The sequence below is a fragment of the Myotis lucifugus genome, unplaced genomic scaffold, assembly GCF_000147115.1.
Source record: "Myotis lucifugus unplaced genomic scaffold, Myoluc2.0 scaffold_843, whole genome shotgun sequence".
Classification (NCBI taxonomy): Eukaryota; Metazoa; Chordata; class Mammalia; order Chiroptera; family Vespertilionidae; genus Myotis; species Myotis lucifugus.
In genome coordinates this window covers 100,094-124,474 of record NW_005871891.1, presented here as the reverse complement: position 1 = coordinate 124,474, position 24,381 = coordinate 100,094, and the positions used below count along the sequence as shown (strand labels likewise).

General features: G+C 49.4%; 3 protein-coding genes across 6 annotated transcripts in view; 1 reads left to right on the top strand and 2 right to left on the bottom strand.

Annotated features, from left to right (window-relative positions):
- Nucleotides 1–239: 239 nt before the first annotated feature.
- On the bottom strand, nucleotides 240–8,860 carry FOXRED1 (FAD dependent oxidoreductase domain containing 1). 2 transcript variants are annotated; one of them, XM_006106527.3, is made up of 11 exons: nucleotides 8,719–8,803; nucleotides 5,995–6,215; nucleotides 5,007–5,117; nucleotides 4,639–4,757; nucleotides 3,553–3,647; nucleotides 3,179–3,280; nucleotides 2,506–2,582; nucleotides 2,178–2,338; nucleotides 1,695–1,824; nucleotides 1,126–1,230; nucleotides 240–933 (listed from the first exon to the last, which is right to left on the bottom strand). In XM_006106527.3, exons 1-11 carry the CDS (start codon nucleotides 8,801–8,803, stop codon nucleotides 679–681), a joined length of 1,461 nt encoding a protein of 486 aa, XP_006106589.1. In that variant the 3' UTR covers nucleotides 240–678. The 2 variants fall into 2 exon arrangements, with proteins under 2 accessions (XP_006106589.1, XP_014303982.1); XM_014448496.2 differs by lacking the exon at nucleotides 3,179–3,280 and having other exon boundaries at nucleotides 8,719–8,860.
- Nucleotides 8,861–9,021: 161 nt separating this feature from the next.
- Nucleotides 9,022–15,404, top strand: SRPRA (SRP receptor alpha subunit). Its single transcript, XM_006106525.3, has 14 exons — nucleotides 9,022–9,305; nucleotides 9,919–10,002; nucleotides 10,287–10,450; nucleotides 10,636–10,796; nucleotides 11,025–11,175; nucleotides 11,301–11,454; nucleotides 11,877–11,968; nucleotides 12,072–12,190; nucleotides 12,560–12,646; nucleotides 12,950–13,122; nucleotides 13,208–13,421; nucleotides 13,807–13,970; nucleotides 14,052–14,150; nucleotides 14,307–15,404. Exons 1-14 carry the CDS (start codon nucleotides 9,189–9,191, stop codon nucleotides 14,433–14,435), a joined length of 1,908 nt encoding a protein of 635 aa, XP_006106587.1. The 5' UTR covers nucleotides 9,022–9,188; the 3' UTR covers nucleotides 14,436–15,404.
- Nucleotides 15,405–15,651: 247 nt separating this feature from the next.
- FAM118B (family with sequence similarity 118 member B) overlaps nucleotides 15,652–24,381 on the bottom strand; it is a 37,850-nt gene continuing 29,120 nt past the window's right edge. The window contains exons 5-8 of one of the 3 annotated variants that reach the window (XM_023747347.1): nucleotides 23,738–23,956; nucleotides 21,816–22,101; nucleotides 16,452–16,511; nucleotides 15,652–16,191 (exon numbers count right to left, since the gene is read on the bottom strand). In XM_023747347.1, the coding sequence (XP_023603115.1) occupies nucleotides 16,178–16,191; nucleotides 16,452–16,511; nucleotides 21,816–22,101; nucleotides 23,738–23,956 (579 nt within the window). In that variant the 3' untranslated portion in view covers nucleotides 15,652–16,177. The remainder of the gene's footprint in view (nucleotides 16,192–16,451; nucleotides 16,512–21,815; nucleotides 22,102–23,737; nucleotides 23,957–24,381) is intronic. The other 2 variants (XM_014448497.2, XM_023747346.1) reach the window with 2 other exon arrangements.

Here is a 24,381-nt window from a genome sequence, read left to right as displayed (position 1 = left end):
TCCGGGTGCGTGCAGGAGGCAACCAATTGATGTGTTTCTCTCACATTGATATTTCTCTCTGTCTTTCTCTCTTCCACTATCTCTAAAAAGCAATGGGAAAATATCCTCGGGGGAGGGTTTTAAAAAAAGAACACTCCTGGGAGGACAGGGAGGCTGTGCTTCTCCCAACCTGTGGTCAAAGGCTAGCGGGCACTTCAAAGGCACCTGCCATGGGGTGAAGAGAGGAAGGGACAGAAAACTGACAGGAAGGAGTTCATCACATTTATTGATTGATAATAAATTGGGGCCAGCTGCACCGGAATGCTCCCTGCCTGGGCTCTGCGAAGAGGGGCAGTGGTGATCTTTCTGGTTGGTGCCAGGAGGGAGCCAGCCCTGGGCCTGGTGCCCAGGACCACTGAGGCGTGCTGTCCAGCTGGATCGCCTTGGTGGGCAGCATCAGCCAGGGCCAGGGATCAGTCCCAGGGTCCTGCTCCCTCATTCTGTCAGCCTGGGCCTCAGGCGCAGAACCTCAGAGCCTGCAGCCTGCCCACATGCCCAGCCACATGGGACAGAATCACCCGAGTGAGGGGAGGATGGAGGAGCTCTTGGCATGATGCTAGGGAGGAGGACGTGAACATGGGCCAGGATTTGACCAGGGGTGACAGATGGGGAAGCAGGGCCAGCGGAGAGCTTACAGGCTCAGATGATGTTGCGCTCTTCGACCTTCTCTCCCAAGTAAAAGCGGCTGAAGAGGAGGGAGCTCAGGTTGATGGTCTGGAACTGGCCCTCTAGCACCAGCTCGGCCACAGCTCGCCCCACGGCGGGGGCCTGCTGGAGCCCATGGCCACTGAAGCCCGTGGCAAAGTACATGTTGACGACCAGGGGGTGGGGGCCCACCACGCCGTTCTGGTCAAAGGTGTTGTAGTCGTAATAGCCGGCCCAAGCGCTCCGAACCTGCAGGTGCATGAGATGCTGGGGTTCTCTGGAAGGCCACCAGGGCAGCCACCCCCCTCCTGGTCAGGCCTCAGCACCCTCCACCACTGCCGAAGGGGTTGACAGCATGGGTCCTTAGACCCGCAGAGTCCTTAGCAGTTGTGAGGTAGACAGATGGGCCCAAGATGCTCCAATGTCATGTCTCCTAGTTACCTTCAGGCTCTGAAAAGCTGGTACTCTGTGGGCCAAATGGGGCCACACCTTGTCCTGGAAGAAATCATGGTCCACTTCCAGATTCCCCGGGTCCGGTTCCTCCTCCTGGGGTGAGAGGTGGGGATACAAAAACAGAGCCAGAGCTCACTGACCTCTTTAGTCAACCCCCTAGGTGGGTGGGGGATGGGGACGAGAGATCCCAATTGAAACCTGAAAGTGCTGCCACATCAGTAACAGCACTGGCCCTCCCCAGAGCCTGAAACTTTATTTATTTATTTTTTTAATAATTATTTTTTAATATATTTTATTGATTTTTTACAGAGAGGAAGGGAGAGGGATAGAGAGTTAGAAACATCGATGAGAGAGAAACATCGATCAGCTGCCTCCTGCACACTCCTTACTGGGGATGTGCCCGCAACCAAGGTACATGCCCTCGACTGGAATCGAACCTGGGACCCTTGTCCGTAGGCTGACGCACTGTCCACTGAGCCAAACCGGTTAGGGCAGAGCCTGACACTTTAACGACTACTGGGCTGTCCCCTCCCAAGCCCCGACCCCATTTAGCTCACCTCGGTGGGGCTGCAGCCACCCAAGTAGTTGTGGCCTAATCCTTCCCGGCGGAAATAGGCTCCACTGGTGTCTGCCATGAACGGAGTCTCCAGGCCTGGTCCCTCGGGGCAGTGCCAGAAGTACACGTACCTGCCATAACCAGGTGGGTTCAGAAGTGGCGGGAATAGCAACTCTTCCCTCCTCCCACTGAACAACCGTTTTTTCTTTTTTTAAAATTTATTTTTATTGATTTCAGAGAGGGAGGGGGAGGGAAAGAGATGGAAACATCAATGAGAGAATCATTGACAGGCTGCTTCCTGCACACAACACCCTGGGGATCGAACCCGAAACCCGGGCATGTGCCCTGACCAGGAATCAAATCGTGACCTCCTGGTTCATAGGTTGACGCTCAACCACTGAACCACACCGGCCGGCTTAACAACCTTTTATATTGTTTCTCTCCTCCTCTCACCAACCTCCTCAGCTGCCCCGGGGGAAGTCACCTTTTCCTCGGCTCCACAGGTAGCTTGGTGCCCTCCAGGGTGCCAGGTGGCCCCTTCCCAATACCAGCCAGCTCTGCTACTTGCCCAGACCAGGCCCCGGCGGCATTGATCACGAGGGCACATTCCACAGGCTGGTATTCCAGGCTGTGGTCCATCTTCACCTGCAGGCACAGAGGGGGAGGGAGGCAGGGCCTGGCCCATACGCTGGCCACCATGAGAGGAACCTTTCTTCCTGGAAGTGGGTAGAAGTTCCAAGTGACAGCCGTTACCGTTCTCCTCCCTCCCTCCCTCCGCGCTGGTGAGGAAGTTACGCAGGCTGGGAACTTACATGGACTTCATGGATCCTCTTCAAAGTCATCTCTTTCCCACTGCTGGTCTGCATGCGGCTAGATGACATGCTGAAACCTGCCGGAGAAAGAAAATGAAACAAGCCCTCGAGGCCTTGGAGAGGAAGGAGAGGGGGGTCCCGGTGTCCTAGGGAAAGGAACTGGAAGGCTGGACGCTTTCCCAGACCCTGCAGCCAACAGGGTAACGGGGATGAACCTGCCCGAACTCAGGGCAGGAGAGCACTGAAACCTTCTAGCCCAGTGATGGCAAACCTATGACACGCGTGTCAGAGGTGACACGCGAACTCATTTTTTTGGTTGATTTTTCTTTGTTAAATGGCATTTAAATATATAAAATGAATATCAAAAATATAAGCCTTTGTTTTACTGTGGTTGCAAAGATCAAAAAATTTCTATATGTGACACGGCACCAGAGTTAAGTTAGGGTTTTTCAAAATGCTGACACGCTGAGCTCAAAAGGTTCGCCATCACTGTTCTAGCCAATCACGAGGCGGAAGCAGCCTAGTCAGCAGCTGGAGTCAGGATGCCCAGGACCGGCCCTCAGGGGAGAAGCCCCTTCCCCCACCAACCCTTGTGAGTGAAGATAAGACACGGTCTAGGCCTGCGCCCTGGATGGCAAAGGCTATGAGCAGTGGGCAAGGGGGGCAGACTCACGTGTCACCTCTCCCTGGCAGAAAAGGACCCCCAGGGACTGGATCTTTCGCCGAAGCCCCTGGAGCAGACACCAGGGGTCAAACCAACCTTCACCCTCCAACCCTGTGAGGGAAAAAGAGGAGGATGAAGAGGGTCGAGAGCCCTCCTCTCCTTTTGTTTCCCGCACCCCCAACTCTTCTTTGGGCTGGTACGCTGGGGAAAGTCAAGCTGACCGACCGCACCGAGTCAAATCCTGCGGAAGAACAGAGCTGGCATGGCCTGGGGGTGGGGGCTGCTGGCCAGAGGGAGGCGCTGCTCAGTGACGTGGCTGCAGGGTGCTGAGGCTTCCCACCCGAGGTGCCCGCAGCCCTCTGCCCTCTGCGCGCACGCCTCACCGTAAGACGCCAAGGCCACTCCGTCCGTGTTAATCCAGGGAAACTTGTTCTGCAGCTGCTCCGGGGACATCAGACACACTTTGGCTCCTTCCTGCCTGAGAGAAACACGTGTGTCTGTGTGTATGTTAGTGAGGATGAGCGTGCAGAGGGAGCAGTACGGACCCAGCTCCACAAGTGGGGATCCGACCTCATTTATGCCCCTTCTCTGTCCTTGCTGAATGGATGGGGGACAAGCCTCCTCGGCTCTCCAGCATCTGACCCCTTCTTCCTTTCCTACACCCTAGTGTCCGTTGGCTGCACAGCCTGAATCCCTTGCCGTCCTTTCACAACAGGGTGAGTCGCTGTTCCCTCCGCTCTACCTGGGACAGCCTCCTGCCCACCTCCTGGGACAATCGCACCCACTAGCACAGCCACCTCCTCTGGGATTCTGTTCCTTGAGCACCCAAAGGCTGCAACACGGTGCTCAAAGAACACACCCCTAAACCAGAATGCCTGGTTTCACTCCCAGCCACCACTTCGATTTCCCCACATGTAAAATTGAGTTATTATCTGTGAAGCAGTTAGGACATTACCTGATGTCACGTGTGAGACTTGGAGACCTGTGACTTGGAGACCTGTCTGTTGGCGATTCCTGCTCTTGACTGACCATGGTGATCACGGAGGGCAGGGCTGCCATATCCGGCCTGCAGCCTATTTCTGTACATGAGCCATACTCATGCTTTTTTTTTTAGCGCTGCTTTTGTGCTTCGATTGCAAGTTTAGTGATTGCAATAGAGACTGTATGGCCTGCAAAGCCTAAAATGCTTACTATCTGGCTCTTACAGGAAATGCCTGCAGATTTATCAGGTCTGGGGCGTGTCCTAGGTGGTTCTTATCTGGCAATGCAGGGCCCACCAGCAGCACTTTGTCTATATCACAGCCCGAGCACAGGGCCTTGAAGTTCTGCATGTGCCTGCCTTTCCCGACTAAGTTCCCAAGGGGCAGGGACCTGTCTCATCAGCTCCGTCGTCCCAGCCTGGATTTGGCTTAGGGCTTACTGCCTGCACGTGGCTGGGAGGCGACTCCGAGGCCGTGCCCGGCACCCACCTCTGCACTTTCACGTTGCTCTCCATGATTGCAGCGCCCTTTTCTGAGGCCAGCAAAAGGTACCCTGAGGGGTTGAACTGGACGTCCAGGGGAGGGTCATCGACTACCGCCAGGTACTCCTATGTGCAAAGAAAGCTCCTCAGAGAAGCTGGTTTAGAGAAGGGATGGGGAGCGCTCCTGGCTCCTCACTTACAACCTCGGGGCTCAGGGCCCTCACCCAGATATAAGCCTCCTCTAGGCACCACACTGGGAAGAAAACCAGGGCTCCGATTCCTACTTGCCCGACTGCTCCTGCTTCTTGTTTTCCCTCCTCTCTCTGGGCTAAAGGAGGGGACACCACCCCAACCCCCAAATCTCACTGCACGTACATTGATGTTCCGTAGAAAGTCCACTGAAAAGAGGGAGAGCTGGATGTTCTCAGGCAGCGAGAACTGCTGGCGGATCCCGCCCACGGAAAGCCCGGTCGAGGCCTGGGAATACTGCGGGAAGACAAGGAAGGCTGAGGTGGACAGCACCCTGCTACACAGGAGCAGAGACTGTCATGGGTTCTGTGAGCCGTGAACCCTGAGTTAAAGGGGAGTTCTTCTTGCAGGTTTAGGATCTAGGGGGAACTGCATGGATAAACCCAGCAGCCCAGAGAGGACAATGGTTATAAAAGTCCTCATTAGCAGATGTGCACAGCAAACAGAGTCAGTCATCAACAAAGGGACAGGCAAAATGTTAATGGCCCAGAAGTCCAAGGACAGGACTTTTGATCTTCTAATTGGAAAATAGAGGGATATGGCCAAAGTAGCAAGATTCGTGGCTGGGCCCTGGCTGGGTTGGCTCAGTGGATAGAGCGCTGGCCTGCGGACTGAGAGGTCCCGGGTTCGATTCCAATCAAGGGCACATGCCCAGGTTGCGGGCTCAACCCCCAGTGGGGGGTGAGCAGGAGGCAGCCGATCAGTGATTCTCTCTCATTGATGTTTCTCTCTCCCTTCCTCTCTGAAATCAATACAAATATATTTAAAAAAAAAAAGATTCGTGGCTGGCTGGCAGTGGTAACAGGAACAGCTAAGTGTAAAACCTGAGGCGTGATGGAACCTAAAAAGGGGGCTGAGATAGCTGTTTGTATTAATTATAACTTGAATGCAGGCTCTCTTGGCCAGACCTGTGAGATCTCAAAGGATGCAACACCGAAATGTGCTTTCAAAGGCAAAAACCTATTGCCAAGGCCCCTAGTTTGAAGGAGGAGGAACCTGGGACTAATTCTCCACAAGGTCCAAAGCTCAGTCCCCGCCCTGCAGACTCCCGAGAGTCCTTAGTAAAATCCGAGTCCAAGCCCCACTCCTGACTCTGCCCTACCCCAGACCTCACCGTGTGGTCCCGATCCACCACCAGCACCTTGATGGCACCTCGGGGCTTCTCCAACCTCTTCAGCCAATAGGCCACGGACAGGCCAAGCACCCCACCCCCCACAATCACGACATCCGAGTGTTCAGGGGGCAGGTGGCTGGTGTCATACAGTGGATCCCAGGGCCCTCCAGGAAGAGCTGACTGGATCTTCTTCTTAATTTCAGACACCTTTTCAGTCCAGTCTGTGGGATGCAGTTATGGTCAAAGAGAGCCATTCATTTCCTTTGCAGGTGGTAGGGGGTTGGGAGATGGGCACAGGAAAAGGTGGGCTAACTTGACACTGAGTTGGCAGTCCCCACTGTCGGCCCCTCCCATAAGGTCCACGTGCAGCCAGCAGTATTCCGCAGCTTTGCTATAGGTTCTGCATGCCATCAGCCTCTCTTCCTTTTCATGCATCATGCCCTGCTCAAGATTCCACCTCCTAAGATTAACAGTCTAGACCAGGGGTGGGCAAACTTTTTGACTCAAGGGCCACAATGGGTTCTTAAACTGGACCGGAGGGCCGAAACAAAAGCATGGATGGAGTGTTTGTGTGAACTAATATAAATTCAAAGTAAACATCATTGCATAAAAGGGTACGGTTTTTTTTTTTTTTTAGTTTTATTCATTTCAAACGGGCCGGATCCGGCCCGCGGGCCGTAGTTTGCCCACGGCTGGTCTATACTCTCTCCCTAGGATAGGTGACTTACACATATATGTCTCCTGTGCACACCTATCTTTCTGATGAGCCTGAGGCTCATATACTCAACTGCATTATCATCACCACTTGGATGTCCCAGGCTCCCGGACCAAGAGGTCCCCGCACACTCCAAGCTGCAACCACTGAAGCATGGCACCTCTGAGTGGCACCTTACCCTGCATATCCGTCACCACCAGCAGACTTACATTCATGTCCTATATGTTACAAAGTTCCGATGACTCTGCCTCCGAAACATCTCCCCAATCTGTCCCCTTTTTTTTCTATCTCTGCCAGCACTGCCCTAGACTGAACCACCACCACCTCTCACCTAGACTAATGCAAAAGCCTCCTAACTGTTCCCACGAATTCCCCTCTTGTCACCCTCCCCCAGTTCTTTTCTACATCGTAGCCTGACTGACCTTGTCTGAACACTAATTTAATCACACACCCTCTTGCTTAAAACCCTCCAATGGCTTTCCATTGCTCTAAGGATAAAAGTCCAGAATCCATAAACGTTCCCAGGGAGACAACGCACAATCTGGCTCCTGCTCGCCTCGTCCTTCTCCTCTCCCTGCACTCCCAGCCCGTTTCCTTGATGACACCTTACTTCCTCCCATCACAGGGAACCTACACAAGTGCTCTCTCTCTTTTGAAACTCTGCTCCCCTTAGGTCTCAGCTCAGTTAACATCTTCTCAGGGAAGCCTTTTCTGACCCCCTAGACCAGCGGTCGCCAACAAGTGGTCCATGAGGTCCGAAAGGTTGGCGACCGCTGCCCTAGACTATGTTGAATTCTCCCGCCACATTATCTCACAGCCCTGTGAACCTCTTTTGCAGCACGCAACACATTTGCAACTTTGAGTTTATTAGTGATAGCTTCATACTGTGCTATGTGTACCTTCTTCACCACCCAATCTCCAGCCTAGCAGAGTACCTGGCACATCCTAAGTGCTCAATAAATATCTTGAGTAAATGAATCCTTTGTCATGAACACCTAACCCACAAATCTCCAAGTCTTCTCACTGTTTCCAATACAACGTTCAGCAGCATTAGAATCTTTCTTTGATCTGGGCTTCCCTTCCCACACATTCCCTATTACTACTCAAACTATTTAGATGGCTTTGGCTAGTTCCTTGCAAGGGAACAATGCTTTTCTCCTCCTAACCTGTGCCCAGTTTTCCAGCACCTGGAACACACACCTTCCCAGAACCAGTAACCATCCTTCAGGGCTGATCTCGGTAGCCACCTGCTCCATGTAGGTCTACCATGACACTAGCTGGAGCCGACCCAGTCTTGGTCTAGAACAGTGGTTCTCAACCTTCCTAATGCCGTGACCCATTAATACGGTTCCTCATGTTGTGGTGACCCCCAACCATAAAATTATTTTCGTTGCTACTTCATAACTGTAATGTTGCTACTGTTATGAATCGTAATGTAAATATCTGATATGCAGGATGTATTTTCATTGTTACAAAATGAACATAATTAAAGCATAGTGATTAATCACAAAAACAATATGTAATTATATATGTGTTCTCCGATGGTCTTAGGCGACCCCTGTGAAAGGGTCGTTCGACCACCAAAGGGGTCGCGACCCACAGGTTGAGAACCGCTGGTCTAGAAAGTCTCCCCTCTCCGGCTGCACTTCAGGCACCCCCAGGACACATATAGTGAATCCTTTCTTCTTCTTCCCTCTTGCACGGGCCGCAGCACTGAGCACGGCATGCAGCACACGCGCAGGACTTGGTGCACATTCGTGCAGCCGGTGGCTCAGCCTGGTCTATGCTGGTGTTGAGCTGAGGTCTACGATCTGTCACCCGAGAAGGGCAACCCGGGGACCCGTACGCCTGTCCTGGCCTCACAAGCTCCATGGGGCAAGCTTAGCCCCTTCTCACAGCTGACCCACTGTCTTCCCAGCCTGAGCCGGGGTCCCAAGTCCTGAAGGTCGCACAGCCGGAGACTGGGGGTACCCCGGAACCACGACACCCTCCGGTGTCCTCAACTTTACCCGGAGTCGAGCCTCCACTGCGTGTGCTTAGCCCCCGGCCCACACAGCCTCGACCTGCCAAGAGCCATAGCACCCCTCGAAACATGGTCCTTGAGAGCGCGGCCACTGAGCGCGACCCTTAAACCTGGCACCGCCCCCAAAACGTCATTGCTCCGCGCCGCCGACCATTCAGACGAGCTCACCCATTGGCCAGCGGCCCCCTTGGGCCCCGCCTCCCCGCGCTATAGGCCTCCCGTCTCCTCGTGACCTCCCAAGAGCCCCGCCCAGCCCCGCCACGGGCCAGCTGCTACGTCATCGCTGCGCGCCGTCCAGCGCGGGCGGGTGGGGATCCCCGAGCTCTGAGCGGAAGTGCGGCCGAGCTGGTTTCCGGGGCCGCTGGTGTGACGTGTCCCGCGCTTGGCGCAGCAGGAAGTCGGGGCGATCGTGGCCTCAGCTCCCGGCGCCGGCCGGGCTCCTTTCCCGCTGCCGCCATGCTCGACTTCTTCACCATTTTCTCGAAGGGCGGGCTCGTGCTCTGGTGCTTCCAGGGCGTGAGCGACTCCTGCACCGGGCCCGTCAACGCGTTGATTCGCTCCGTGCTGCTGCAGGTACCGTCCCCGCGGGGTCAGGACTCCGGGTTCGTTCCCCCCACCACCCCCCGATCCGACCCATAGTCTCCCTCGACCGGCCCCGCGCCTCGCTCCCGCCCTGTCCGCCCCGGGACTGGCCGCTCGCCGGTAGCCCGGGCTCCGCTTCTTTCTCCCGCCCGCGGCGGACCGTCCTGCAACTTTGCGGCGCCCCCTCCCCCTGCGCTTTCGGCGACCCCAGCTGGATTAGGCGCCTCTTCAGACTAACCATCGTTCCCTCCGTTCGCTCCTGGCTGCTTGGTTTTCTCTTGTTCCGAAGGATGGGTGAGATGAGGGATGGAAAGACACCTTTAAATCTGTAGACAGTGTACAGCTGCTAGTAGACCTGTTTCTATGACGACTACTTCCCTCGGGCTCCCAGGTGTCGTGTCACTCTCTCACTCTCCCCCCCACCCCACGGTACCTCCTTTTCTCCCCGGGGGGATGTCACAGGCGGTGCCCCAGCATCCTCGTGTCCTGGGACAGGTCTGACTTGGGGGGAATGTCCGGTTCTTTCCCAAAGGTGGTCGTTGAGGGGCCCAAGACTGGGTTTTCTGGGGAATAGTCTGAACTCGGAGACATCCTCTCTTTCCAGGAAAGGGGCGGCAACAACTCCTTCACCCATGAAGCCCTCACGCTCAAGTATAAACTGGACAACCAGTTTGAGCTGGTGTTTGTGGTGAGTGGTGGTATCTTGGAGGGACCAGTGCATTCTCAGCAGAGTCCTGACTATCGAGAGAAGGGAACCCCGGTTCACAGCAGATGGTGTTATATGAGAAGACCGAGAGGGAGCGGGGGAAGGGAAGAGACTGTGGGGCTCAGTCCGAGAGCTTGGCTGCCCCTCGGGTCAGGGACACCTGCCAGGCGGCTTAGCCAATCTGGAGGCCCGGGCTGGCTTGGCTTCCCTCCGCTCCGGGATGGCATGTAAGCGGATCTGTTGGCTCTGTTTCTTCCCCGAAACAGGTTGGTTTTCAGAAGATCCTAACGCTGACATATGTCGACAAGTTGATAGATGACGTGCACCGGCTCTTTCGCGACAAGTACCGCACGGAGATCCAACAGCAAAGCGCTCTAAGTCTGTTGAATGGCACTTTTGATTTCCAGAATGACTTTCTGCGGCTCCTCCGGTGAGAGGCCTCCCCTCCCCAGAATCGATTTCCGTGGCGTGCGGAGCTCCCTCCCTTCCCGAGGCCCGATCAGGGGTAGCCAAGTGTTCATTGAAAGATGCTTCCGAATGTGCTGCCCCGTCCTCAATGAGCCTCTCGGTGTGAGGGCCCTTTCTCTGGACTTGAGCCATTCTCTCTCGCTTTAGTGAAGCGGAGGAGAGCAGTAAGGTCCGGGCTCCAACCACCATGAAGAAATTTGAAGATTCTGAAAAGGCCAAGAAGCCTGTGAGATCCATGATTGAGACCCGGGGTGAAAAGCCCAAGGAAAAAGCAAAGAATAAAAAAAACAAGGGGGCCAAGAAGGAAGGTTGGTGTGAGCTCCTTGGACATAAGGGGCATGAAAAGTTAATGAAGTGGTCCCCTGTCCTCTGTCATTGCTTGTCTCCCTCACTCTAATGCCCCCCACCCTCGCTGTCATTCCCTGTCCTTGTGAGCCCCAAAATGTTTGCTTAGTTTCTTCTATAAGGAAATTCCCCCCTATTGTCTATTTTGTTGGAATCTGGTCCTTTTTCTCCAGTGAGTTTTCTCCTAACAGGTTTTGATGTCCCCTTGACTGCCAGCAAAACAGCCCCTGCAGAAAAGTCAGTGGGGGCTGACAATGGGGTAGAACTTTCCAAAGAGGAGCTGATCCGGAGGAAGCGAGAGGAGTTCATTCAGAAACATGGGAAGGCTGCAGACAAGTCCAGGTGAGCATTCTAACCTTTGCCATAATCTAGCCGTGTTGGGGGCAAGGGTGTTTTTGTCTCTGGATTTTGGGGGGATGTTTCCTCCCCTGCTTCTCCACCATAACCCTGTGCCATAACCCTTTCAGCAAGTCCACGAAGTCAGATGCTCCAAAGGAGAAGGGCAAAAAGGCGCCTCGGGTGTGGGCGCTGGGTGGCTGTGCTAACAAGGAAGACCTGGATTATAGCGCTCCTACCACCAATGGGGCCCCAGAGGTTGCTCCGCCTGAGGACATCAACTTGGTGAGAGCCAACAGGTTCCTGAGTGAAGGTTACCATTTAACGGAATGGGAGGGCCCGGCCGGTGTGGCTCAGAGGTTGAGCGTTGACCCATGTACCTAGAGGTCGCTGGTTTGATTCCCAGTCAGGGCATGTGCCCGGGTTGTAGGCTCGATCCCCAGTAGGGGGTGTGCAGGAGGCAGCCGATCGATGATGTTTTTCACTCATTGATGTTTCCATTTTTCTATCCCTCTCTCTTCCTCTAAGATAAGTAAATCGGAAGTAGAGAGGAGGGGGTGGTACCTTGGATTTCTTTGAGTGAGGGGGTAAGTCTCTTCCCAAATCCAAGAGACTGAGCAGTGTAGACAGGGTGAATCCTGTGCTTTTCCCCTTCAGAACCTTTAGACTTTCTAATCCTCTCTCCTTCCTTTCCCCAAACCCTGCAGATTCGAGGGACTGGGCCTGGGGGGCAGCTTCAGGATCTGGACTGCAGCAGCTCCGATGATGAAGGGGCTGCTCAGAACCCTACCAAACCTAGGTAGGGAATTTCAGGGGGTGCAGGGTGTGTGTGGCTCCACAGCGGATGCGGCTTGACTTCTGCCCACTGGCTTTATGTGTATCCGTATCTCCTGTGCCTGCAGTGCTGCCAAGGGGACTCTGGGTGGCATGTTTGGGATGCTGAAGGGCCTTGTGGGTTCCAAGAGCTTGAGTCGTGAAGACATGGAATCTGTGCTGGACAAGATGCGTGATCATCTCATTGGTAAGTTCTAGGAACGGGTGGGCTTGTGTTTATGGGGTAGGGATGGTGGAGGGTAGAACCATCTAGTTCAGTGATGGTGAACCTTTTGAGCTCAGCGTGTCAGCATTTTGAAAAACCCTAACTTAACTCTGGTGCCATGTCACATATAGAAATTTTTTGATATTTGCAACCATAGTATAAAAGTTATATTTTTGATATTTATTTTATATATTTAAATGCCATTTAACAAAGAAAAATCAACCAAAAAAATGAGTTTGCGTGTCACCTCTGACATGCATGTCATAGGTTCGCCATCACTGATCTAGTTTCCTACTGTACCGTAAGAGTTGGTGACCTGACTTGGCACTCACACCGTTCCCCTCTCCTCAGCTAAGAATGTAGCAGCAGACATTGCAGTCCAACTCTGTGAATCCGTGGCCAACAAGTTGGAAGGGAAGGTGATGGGGACATTCAGCAGTAAGTATCGGCCTCAACCAGTGTGCGCAGGGCATTATGCATACCAGTGCGTTGGCCTCTGTGACTTTTGGCAAATCTCTGAAGCTCTAAACCTCTATTACATGACTTAGACTTTAAGAGTTACTAAGAGGTTTAAATGAGTTAATACTTGGGAAGTGTTTATTCGGACAGTAGCAAATGTGTGGCTTCCTGGGGCAGGATCCAGGTAGCATCCAGATCCTAGTTCCCTTAGCGCAGAAAGGTGTTGGGCAATCGTGGAGTACATCCTTGGGATTCATGGGTGCGCCGCCTCCTCCCTTTCAGCGGTGACTTCCACAGTAAAGCAAGCTCTGCAGGAGTCCCTGGTACAGATCCTGCAGCCACAGCGTCGTGTGGACATGCTCCGGGACATCATGGATGCCCAGCGTCATCAGCGCCCTTATGTGGTCACCTTCTGTGGGGTTAACGGAGTGGGGAAGTCCACCAATCTTGCCAAGGTCAGTGCAGTGCCCATCTGTCTGACCTTTCTTCACTATCTCAGCAGTTGTGGCTCTAGGTGACGGTCTCCTTTGCCTCCTGCAGATTTCCTTCTGGCTGCTAGAGAATGGCTTCAGCGTCCTCATCGCCGCCTGTGACACATTTCGTGCCGGGGCTGTGGAGCAGCTGCGCACACACACACGCCGCCTGAGTGCCCTACACCCCCCGGAGAGTCACGGTGGCCGCACCATGGTGCAGTTGTTTGAGAAGGGCTACGGCAAAGATGCTGCCGGCATCGCCATGGAAGCTATTGCCTTTGGTACGGTGCACAGTGTGTGGGAGCTGGTCTGGGCCCCTTTCCTTGGGCTCCCTTAAAATACCCTGAGGATCACCCGACTACCAACTTATGCTCAGTAACAAGTCAGGGCTTGTGACTTGCTCCACTTTGGGTAATGGGTGTAGTTGCAACCGAAGCTGGTATGGCCCAACTGAAGAAACCTCTAATTGGTCACCTTTGTGGCACTGCCATCCTTTTCCTGACTGCGCGGAGGGCCAAGTATAGATTTCTCACTACCTTGTAACCAGATCCAGAGCCCAAGAAAGGAAACAGACCTTTCACATAGCCAGGCTAGGACTTCCTGAGAGGACGCTGGAAATAAGTTGACAACCCAGGAGTTCTGAGCTGACCGCTTTTCTCTCTGTAGCACGGAACCAAGGCTTTGACGTCGTGCTGGTGGACACAGCTGGTCGCATGCAAGACAATGCCCCTCTGATGACTGCCCTAGCCAAGCTCATTACTGTCAACACCCCTGACTTGGTGCTGTTTGTGGGCGAGGCCTTAGTAGGCAACGAGGCCGTGGATCAGCTGGTGAGGGCGTGGTTCTCTTTCCAGCCTCGGATTTAGGTGGAAAGGTGCATTTTACACTTACATGCCATTTCTCCTTTCCAGGTCAAGTTCAACAGAGCCTTGGCTGACCATTCTATGGCTCAAACCCCTCGGCTCATTGATGGCATTGTCCTTACCAAATTTGACACCATTGATGACAAGGTAAGTATGAATGACACAGGACATAGGGGGACTGGGAGGGCAGGGGTTGGCGATCTTTCACAAGGTAGCTGAGGCTGCATTAGCTCAAAGCTTCCTGTTACTCGGGGTACATAGAAGGGCCCTTGAGTTGACTGGGTACCCCTTTTTCCTCTTCAGGTGGGAGCTGCTATTTCTATGACCTACATCACAAGCAAACCCATCGTGTTTGTGGGCACTGGCCAGACCTACTGTGACTTACGCAGTCTCAACGCCAAGGCTGTGGTGGCTGCCCTCATGAAGGCTTAACATGCTCTTGCCCAAAACCAAATCACCGCTTCCCCCAAAGTCCCCGTTCCTGGATCAAGAATGTGCATTAGAGTGTGAGCAACTTGTCTTCAGTATAGTGCAGAGGCAGAGTGAGGGCAGGTCCTGGCGTGCAGCTCCTCTAGCCCCACTCCCTGTTCAATCTAGCCTCCGTCTACAAGGAGGGCCTAATCATGTTACAGTCACTGCCCATTGCCCATGCCACCCCGCCCACCGCCACTGTGGTTCTACCCTTCCTACCCACCACTCTGCCTATGGTCTCGGTCTCATTACAGCTTTGACCAGTGGTCAGGAGATCCAACACCAGAACTTGGCTAGTTAGTGTCATGGGGACATCTGAGCATCATAAGCAGTTTGAAGCTCCATTAGATTAAGAGACTTCCAGAACCAGCTCTGGGTCTTGAGTGGCACCTCTCCCTAGGCTACACAGCTTTCAGGTCCCTGGGCCTGGGTGACACCCACCAACCACACTGTGGCATTATAGCCTGTCCTTAATTGCTGCTAATTCTGATGATCCCATCCCGTTGTTTCCTCAAAGTGTCGGCTAAGGCCAGAGGGATTTGTTACAATGAGCAAAAGGTGAGTCCCCCTTCCCTCATCCCTCAGAAAAGGGGGCGAGCTGCAGTATTGCATTGGGCTTCTCAGCCTTCCAGCTCTTCCCCAGGCCCAGAACCCAGGTGTAAGCTTTGCATGTTCCCCTTCCTGGGAGGAAACTGCCTGTCAGGAGGTATCACGGTGCCCCTCCCTGTTCTTCACCCCGAGGGACCCTAGCTCCTCCGCCTCCTCTCTACAGTGCCTGGTAGACAAGTGCTACATTAAATACAAACCTCTTGTTGAGACTTGTCCTGTAGCTTGTATTACAGACGTGCTTAGTGCAATAAGGTGAAGGCTGTCTGCCCAGAGAAATGCATAATTTATATATAAGAAAATAAATTTCATAAGTAAATCGCCTTTTAGTCTCGGAGTTACTTTATATAGGATTCAAAACTACAATCCCACGTCACGCTAACTAGTGTTTATGTAAGGGAGGCAGTGGGAATGGATGCTCTGAGAAATCTGGGAAAACGGCTCTCCTGAGAAAGACCCCCTCCCCCAGAAAGGAACAGGTCTTGAAAATTAAATTGAGTGACAAAAATTAGGCTTGTCAGGACCTTTGCAGGTTAATTTTCAAAAGTGACTGAAAGTAGAACCAGGGCCCTGGGAAGTAAATGAACAAGCTTTTAATACAGCTCAGGTATGTAAAATACTGTACACTGTAAGAGATCTAGAAAACTAGAGCTTCAAGTCTTAGAAAAAGCCATTAAGCTTAAGTGAAAAACCAAGTCTAGAGTACAAAATTGCAGCGGCCACGGTGAGTCCACGGCACCACAGTCCGAGTCCATGCAGGGCAGCAGCCTGCGCAGTGGGCGCCACCCCAATCTGTGTAGACACAGGCATGTCCAGCCCAGTGGTGGGTGGGGAGCTGCACTGGGTCCCATTGTCACTTGGGTATTCTCAAACTGGAACAGGCCATATAAGACCAAGAACTGGAAAACAACAAAACAAAAGACCAGTCGGCACGAAGGATGAAGGTGGGAAGTTCGCCACCACTCTACATAGCCCCAGCCTTCAACTTCTGGGTTTTGGTTCTTTTCGGAGTTGTATTGGGTTCTTGTAAGTTTACTGTTAAACCGTCCACGGCAGGGCCTAACAGCTTGGTCTAATGTCGGTGACTTCTGTAGCCCTCATGTACTGAGGTCTGTGGAGAGAAAAGGGAGAGAGTAAACGGGAGGTTCATAAACAGGTTTACACATCTAAAGCTGCAGGTGCTGAAGTCCAGCTTAACCTACTGCAGAAGACAAGACATAAGAGACAGGCATCTTGTAACAGACTTGGTAGAAAAATAATCTTATGTAATACTATATGCAGCAGCAAGTCATTACTCCCCAAAGTCTTAACTAGGTCTTAGGAACATTTTCTGTTGACAAATAGGCAGATAGAAAACAGGAAATAGTATACCTCTTATTTCACTGTGCGCTGCAGATGAACCATTTAGGTGACCTTCTCTCATCACACCTGCTAAACAGAGTGAACATCAATGTCAGCTGTTAGATTAAAAAGCCAAAACAATGGCTAGAAAACCAACCAACCATCCAGAGGGAGATGAAAGCATGTTCTAAAGCAGCGGTTCTCAACCTGTGGGTCACGACCCCTTTGGCGGTCGAATGACCCTTTCACAGGGGTCGCCTAAGACCATCCTGCATATCAGATATTTACATTACGCTTCCTAACAGTAGCAACATTACAGTTATGAAGTAGCAACGAAAATAATTTTATGGTTGGGTCACAACATGAGAAACTGTATTTAAAGGGCCAGAAGGTTGAGAACCACTGTATCTAAAAGATGGCATTATTTAGTAATGAACACATACCTAGTACAGCAGGAGACAAGGAGGCGGGGAGAATAAACTAGGTTAGTCTTCAAATGGTGGTATTAAATAACGGAAACAGTAAAGCTGGAGTGTGCGCACTGACATTGCTTGTAAACAAAACGTTTACATGGGCAAAGTGTTTCTGCCGTCCCTAACTAGTGTAGAAGGCCAAGTTCAGGGGGGGAAAAGTCTGACCAGGGGTGGGGAGCAGCATGCAAATGAGCAAATTCAACCAAGTAGAAGAGTGCAAAGTAGCAGATACTCCCACAGTATAAACTGGGTTAGATCTGCGCTAATATGATGCCATTAGCCACACGTGGCTGAATTTCACATTAAAAATTCTGTTCCTCTGTCACACTAACCACATCTCAAATATTCAACAGCCACATGTGACTTGTGGTTATGGTACAGGACAGCAAAAAGTATAGAATATTTCTAACATTGCAGAAGATCCTATTGGCCAGCACTGGGATAGAAAATGGTGTCGGAAAAAGTATAGAAGTGAACACATGGAAGAATATGGACAATTAGAGTACAAATAAGAGACAGCACTAAAACATACATGCTACTTCCCTCTTAGAAAACACTTGAGCAACATTTATCAATCTCTAAAATGTTCATGCCTTTTGATCTAGTAATTACCCTGAGAACATAATTATCCTAAGGAAATTACTTGCAAAAGGAAAAACTGTATGGCAGTTCTTACAATAAAGAAAAAAATTAGAAGCTGCCTAATAGGAAAATAATTAGGTAAACTAACAGCTACACTGGGTTATAACATAGTCATTAAAGATAGTGGTTATGGCCCTGGCCAGTGTGGCTCTGTTGGTTGGGAATCATCCTGTGCATATACATGATCCCCAGTGGGGGGGTGTACAGGAGGCAGCAATTGATGTTTCTCTATCATCAATGTTTCCCTCTCCCTTTCTCAAATCAACAAAAACCAAATAGTGGTTATGACAATGCATAAATAAGTGGGACAACAAATTGATGTTTCTAAAATAAATTTTTAAAAAATATTAAAATAGTGGTCATGAAAATGTTACATACAGTCCCTGACTATTTTAATTCTAGCTAGCATTTCTCCCATGGCCTTCACACTTACAGTTCCTGCTATGGACATGCTAATTAGCTAGAGGAATTCTGCTTGAGGCTTGAGCTTTTCCAAGAACAGTCCCTTGTCAGAAGGCACCTTTCCAGAAAGAGGTGGGAAATGTGTACAAAATAATGACTGCTTATCAAATTTTTACAGGAGCCTTAAGAGTGGACTCAGCCCGCCCTGGCCGGTTTGGCTCAGTGGATGGAGCGTCGGCCTGCGGACTGAGGGGTCCCAGGTTCGATTCCGGTCAAGGGCATGTACCTTGGTTGCAGGCACATCCCTAATAAGCGGTGTATAGGAGGCAGCCGATCGATGTTTCTCTCTCATCGATGTTTCTAATTCTCTATTCCTCTCCCTTCCTCTCTGTAAAAAATCAATAAAATATATTTTTTTAAAGAAAAGAGTGGACTCAGATGGCAGGAGTGGGGTGGCGGTGGTGGTGGGGTAGGCAGTGTTCAATGGACCAACTAGGAACAAAGAGATACGGAGATTTCATGCTCTTCCTTGGATCCCTGTCCAACTAGCTGTCTAGGCTCCTCAGCTACCTCTTGCCTTGCCCCTCCTCCCTTCCACTGACCTAAAAGATGCCTGAATTCTGGGCTCTCTTAAAATGGATTTGCAGAAGCTATAAGATTATGTCTAACCCTAATCCCCCATCTTCTCAAGCTGGTACCTTCCTGATCAATAAACCGTTCCTTACTCCAAACTCTATGACGTTTTTGATTATTGGCCTTTGAAGCATCAGGCACACAAACCTTAAACCTGTACCCTCGTAGGAATTTCTATGATATACCACTGAATAAAAAGTACCAAGACTGTCTGTATACCTTTTTTACAACTATGAAAAATTGTTAATTGGAAATATACCCAAATAACTGCTTGTATGATGGTAATGAATTATGAAAGCATTATTTTCCTTTTCCTCCTTACTTGATTTTTCTGAAATAATGTACGAGATCTTACACTGTTTTGAACCCAAGTAATTTTCACTATGTAAAAGTGAGTACACAGCACAATGCCAGGTATGTAGCAAATGCTCAGTGTGAAACAAACCAACATCAGTACGCATCTATGGAAACTCAAAACATAACCAAGGATGACAGCTAAGTTTCACTTGTCTCAAAATGAATAATATTTTTAACCCAAAACTGCTCTGTTGCATTTCAAATCACAAACTAACTTAGCCGACCATTCTAATAAAGCCCCCTCACCATATAGGAAAGCCTTGATTTTTTAAAATTCCAAATACATAACCAGTGCTAACTGGGGAAAGCGACTCTAGTGGTGTTGCTGGTGGAGTGTGGTTTTTGCAGTGTTGTGAGAGAAAGCATTTTCGGGGACCCCCAAGAGAGGATGAGGTCTGGTGGGAAGATTTATTGGGTGAAAATAAAAGAGGCCTGGGTTCCTAATTTCCCATCTCTGTCCCTCCCACCATAGAAAATCAGGGCCACAAGTAGGGCCAATGTCCAGAGATCCTGTGCCACAGCAAAGCTAGTCCACCCAGCCTTTCCCACACCGCCAGCTTGGCTTGTGTTCAGGGCTGCCATTGCTGCTGTGTTGCAGTATCCAGGCTCCCCGTGGAGCCTGTATTTGGAGCTAAGGCCACATGGTTACTATTGAGAGAAAACGCTCCAACAAATGGGGCGAGCTCCGGTCAGTGGGAGGGAGGGAGGGAGAGAGAGAGAGAGAGAAAAAGAGAGAGAGAGAACTCTGTTCCCCTGGGAGTATAGCATCTGGGGCTTGGGAAGGACCAGGTGCTTTTTCAAAATAACTGACCAACTTCCCAGTTCCACAGGCCTCTGATGGGTCCACCCTCTGGCCACTGATCCCTTTCCCAGGCTAGATTGACAGGCCTCTATGGCCAAGCAACTTCCCCTGAACCATTTTGACTTCTGTTGCATATGTACTTATCTCCCCTTGCTCTCCTCACACCCCAAAATCCCTACCGGTACCAGAAGGGTGAAGGGAGGGTGTGAATCCTTGGCGGGGCGATGCTGTGATCCCCTGGATTGGGTGAAACTAACTTTCTGGTGAAACAAACAGGCACATGCTCCCCAGCTGACCATGCTTCACAAGGTCTGATTCCCTTTGCATCCCCTTTGCATCCTCTTTATTAATAACTGGTTAACTACCTATGATAACAGGACTCCTATGCAGCTAATAAAAACTTCTATGCCACTTCAGAGATTTTTATTTAAAAAATTTTAGTGTAATAGGAACAGCTGTCCAGGAGGGGTTTGCTATTTTCAATTTTAGCATCTTCCCTGGGTAGAAGACCTCAGAATGTAGGCCACAATAAATATGTAAAGTTTGGGTATGTATCTCTTGTCTAATGAAAACAGAACGTGTCCAGTAGTAAAAGCTACTGAAAGGCCTCCGCGTGGGTGGACAGCAAACACAGCAGGACAGCAGAAAACACATCCCCAAGAAAGAAGAGCAAGCTGGTTTCCCACGAGAGAAACCGAAAGGTTTGTCTACAGGAGAAGGGCAGACATGGTTTTCTGTGCTCAGTTATGGTGATAAGAGCCTCCCACAAGCTCTTCCCTGGGTAGAAGACCTCAGAATGTAGGCCACAATAAATATTATTTCTCATTACAAAGAATTCCACTCAAAGCAATCTGATTCAGGAGAAAACGCTGGGAATGATGATTTGATTTAGGAAAAGTTCCCTCTATATTAAATTTTCCGTACTTTAACAGGCCCCCTCAGAAGCACTGAGATTGACAATGAAAATCCACATTAACATAAAACTTTTCAAGAACATATTCTACATATAACAGCAAAGTTTGTTTGGAACTGGGTAGTGAGTCAGAGTGGCCATACCCTGGGGCTTGGCTTCATTCAAAGTAAGGTTTTAAAAAGCAAACTTCCATTTAATTGACACCACAAAGTTTTGTATCTTGTAGGGTTATTGGGAACTTGCCTCGAGCCATTAATAAACAACCTTTTATCCCCATTTGGCTTTCTCATTAAAACTGGAGGTAAAATGTCAAGAGAGTGAGTGGTACCCCAATCTCTGACTTTAATACCATGTTAATTTCCAAAGACCATTTTAAGGTGTGCTTGTTTTTTTTTTTTTTTAAGATAATGCATAATCACTGTAGAAAATGCTAACAGAGAAACAAAATATCTTTTAAAAACCCTTAAGTCCAATAGCATAAACATAACCATAACCACAGTTAATTTAGTAACTATCATTGCAGATATTTCTCTATACATACACACAAACAAAAACAGAATCTCTATAATTTTGTATGAATGGGACTGACCATGGTGATTTTTCCTCCCTTCACTCACAATATTATGTCTCTGACATATTTTTGGACAATAAAAACATTTTCCCTTTTATAGCTTCATTGTATTTTATCCATTAAATAAATATTGGAGTATTTACATAATTCCCTATTAAGTGAAACATTTTAAGTTGCTTCCAATTTTTTCATTTATACAAAACTGGTAACATTCCCACAAGTATATCTTTATGCAATTGTCCAATTATCTCTTGAGGTGAAATTTCTGGGTCAAAGGTTTTCAAAATTTTAACATATTCCAACATGAATATATTTCTTTCCTCACAGCTTAGCCAAAATTGAGTTACCATTCTTTTCTATTTTGAAATCTAAATTCTATTTGCACTTCACTGATAACTAATGAGGCTGAGTTCCTTCCTTCTTCCCACTTCTGCAATGGATTTGCCTTTGTGCATTTTTTCTCCTATCCAAATGCCATTTTCATCCAACCTGAAGACCAAACATGCCCTCCCTCCTAATCTGGTTAGGGTGATAGTCCTCATCTTGGTAATGACTTTGCCCATAACCAACACACACACAAGGCTGAAGAGCTGCATCTTACCTGACCTACCCCGCGTGGATATCTCACAGGTCAGCCGCTTGAAGTACTCTGGAAGATCAGCATAGTCATTTCCATAGGAGATGACCTTGATCCCTTTGTCCAGCATGTTTTCTCGAAGCTTCATGAACTCGTCTATATCTCCTTTCCGAACCAGCATGAAATGTTCTAAGTCAGATTTATGCTTGACAGCCTCCAGAAAAAGGGCTTGGAAAGTGGTGTCGTCCACCGTCTGGCCGCAACCCAGGAAAAGAAATGACTTGTTTTCATAGAGTTTCTGAATCTCTCTCTTGCAGGAAAAGAAACAAAGTGACACGGTGAAGACACACACAAGGCGTGTCTGAGACACAAAAGCCACAGGCTCATCATCACTGCTCTTAACAGACTGTGGCCGCCACTGAACCAGGGTTAAGAGGGAGGATAAGCCCCTAAAGCTGATCTTGTTTGTGCCCTGACCGGGAATTGAACCAGTGACCTCTTGGTTCAGGGGTTGATGCTCCACCACTGAGCCACACCAGCCGAGCTATCACTATAACTTGATTATTGGTCTAATATTGATCTGTACCAATATCAGACCTATGTCTACAATATTGTTGTCATAGGTGTTGTCCATAGGTTCTTTATTCAGGGTTTCTCGGGGTTACCACTGGTCTACTGACCTTGCAATTTATTTTTGAGATTTATGTACCCAGAAGCCATAAGACCACGAGTAGATCTTTAATATATCTTACTCTATCCATTTTTTGGACTGTATTTGCCTTTTTTTTTGCCTTACAAAGGGAACCATGGACCACCAGAAAGATAATTTCATCACCAGATTTCCTCAATACTTAGATCAATATATATCTATGTGTGTATGTATCTTTATATACACATATGTAAATATAGAAACATTAGAAATGATTTTGCTTAAGTGATCACGCAATGTCAGCAATGAATGGAGTTCCAACAGATGCCAGGCAAAGAATATGTGGGGGGAAAGGCTCTTATGTTTTAGAAAACATCACATTTTCTTGGTCTTTCTTTTGCTGCATCATGTAGATACGATCACTCTAAGTGACCCAGTCCTATTATACACTGTTTTCAGAATTGGGGGCCAGTGAATCACTCCCACATATCATTGGTGAGGTAGACTTTTTGGTTTGAACATGCATGTGTGAGCAAGTCTAACACTTGCATCTTTAAAGATCAACAAAGATATTTTTTCACAAAGAAGAAAACCTCTACTTTATCACCAAAAGTTTTTCAATTTTTTCCATTGAGCAGTAAGTTTGAAGAGTGTGGTAATTAATACACACTATTTAAACATCATCATTTAAACAAAATTACTTTAGGATGTATATTCTAGTAGTGATTGGTCAATAAAAAGCTACACTAGTTATTACTGGCATAGAGAGGGTTATTAATACTATAATAAACTGAACAATAAAAAGAGATAATAATGTATTCTTCATATGTGAAGGTGATGGCAACCAGCTGTCTGTCCATCAAGAACAAAGGGAGCCTAGCCAGCATGGTTCAGAGGTTGAACATGGACCTATGAACCAGGAGGTCATGTTCCATTCCCAGTTGGGACACATGCCAGGTTGTGGGCTCAATAACCAGTGTGGGGTGTGTAGGAGGCAGCTGTTCAATGATTCTCTCTCATCATTGATTTTCTCTCTCTCCCCCTTCCTCTCTGAAATCAACAAAAATAAAAACATAAAATGGAAAAAAAAAGAACAAAGGGAAAGCCTGTAGCTCGATACCTCGAGTACATTTTTCAAGATGGCACACACACCCACAAGCTGAGGAGCACGGTAAAGGATGTTTGACCTTCCAACTTTGAATGAATGAAAAGAACATGTTAGCCCTTGAAGACCAATGGTACGCTTAGAGGTCTCCAGGAAGGCTTTCCGAAGACCAGAGAGATCAGCAGCACTCACCATAACTTCAGTGTTCCTGAGCACGTTCTGGTACCCAGCGGGATGAAGGACAATGCCACTAGGGTTGGTGTAGACCCCATGGATGTGGAGCACGCTCAGCTTCCGCTTCTCCTGAGCCCACTCTAGGACCTGCACAACACAAAGAAAGCTCAACCAGGCGGGCGGGCTGAACACTCGCTTCAAGGTCACAACAGGCAAGACGACTAGGCTTCTGACTTTCTTTTGTTAATTTTTAAATTGATTTTTAGAGAGTGAGGAAGGGAGGGTGAAAGAGAGAGCGAGAGAAGAAGCATCAATTTGTTGTGCCACTTATTTATGCAGTCATTGGTTGATTCTTGTGTCGGGGATGACGCTCTAACCAAATGAGCTAACTGGCCAGGGCTGGGGTGTGTCCATTATTAAATAGGACGGTCAGAGAAGACCTCTCAGAGGAGGTGCTATTTGAGACTTAATAGGTGAAGAAGGAACTGGCCACACAGAGTCTCAGAGTAGCAGGTGGAAACACTCCAGCCAGAGGAAATGAGTCTTCATGGCACCATGTCCCTAAGTGATTTCCTTTTAAAACCTGGCTTTGAGGTCAGCAAAGTTACAGAGTGGCACCACAGCTGCTCCTCTGGCAGAGGCAGTACTGAGGCAATGAAGCC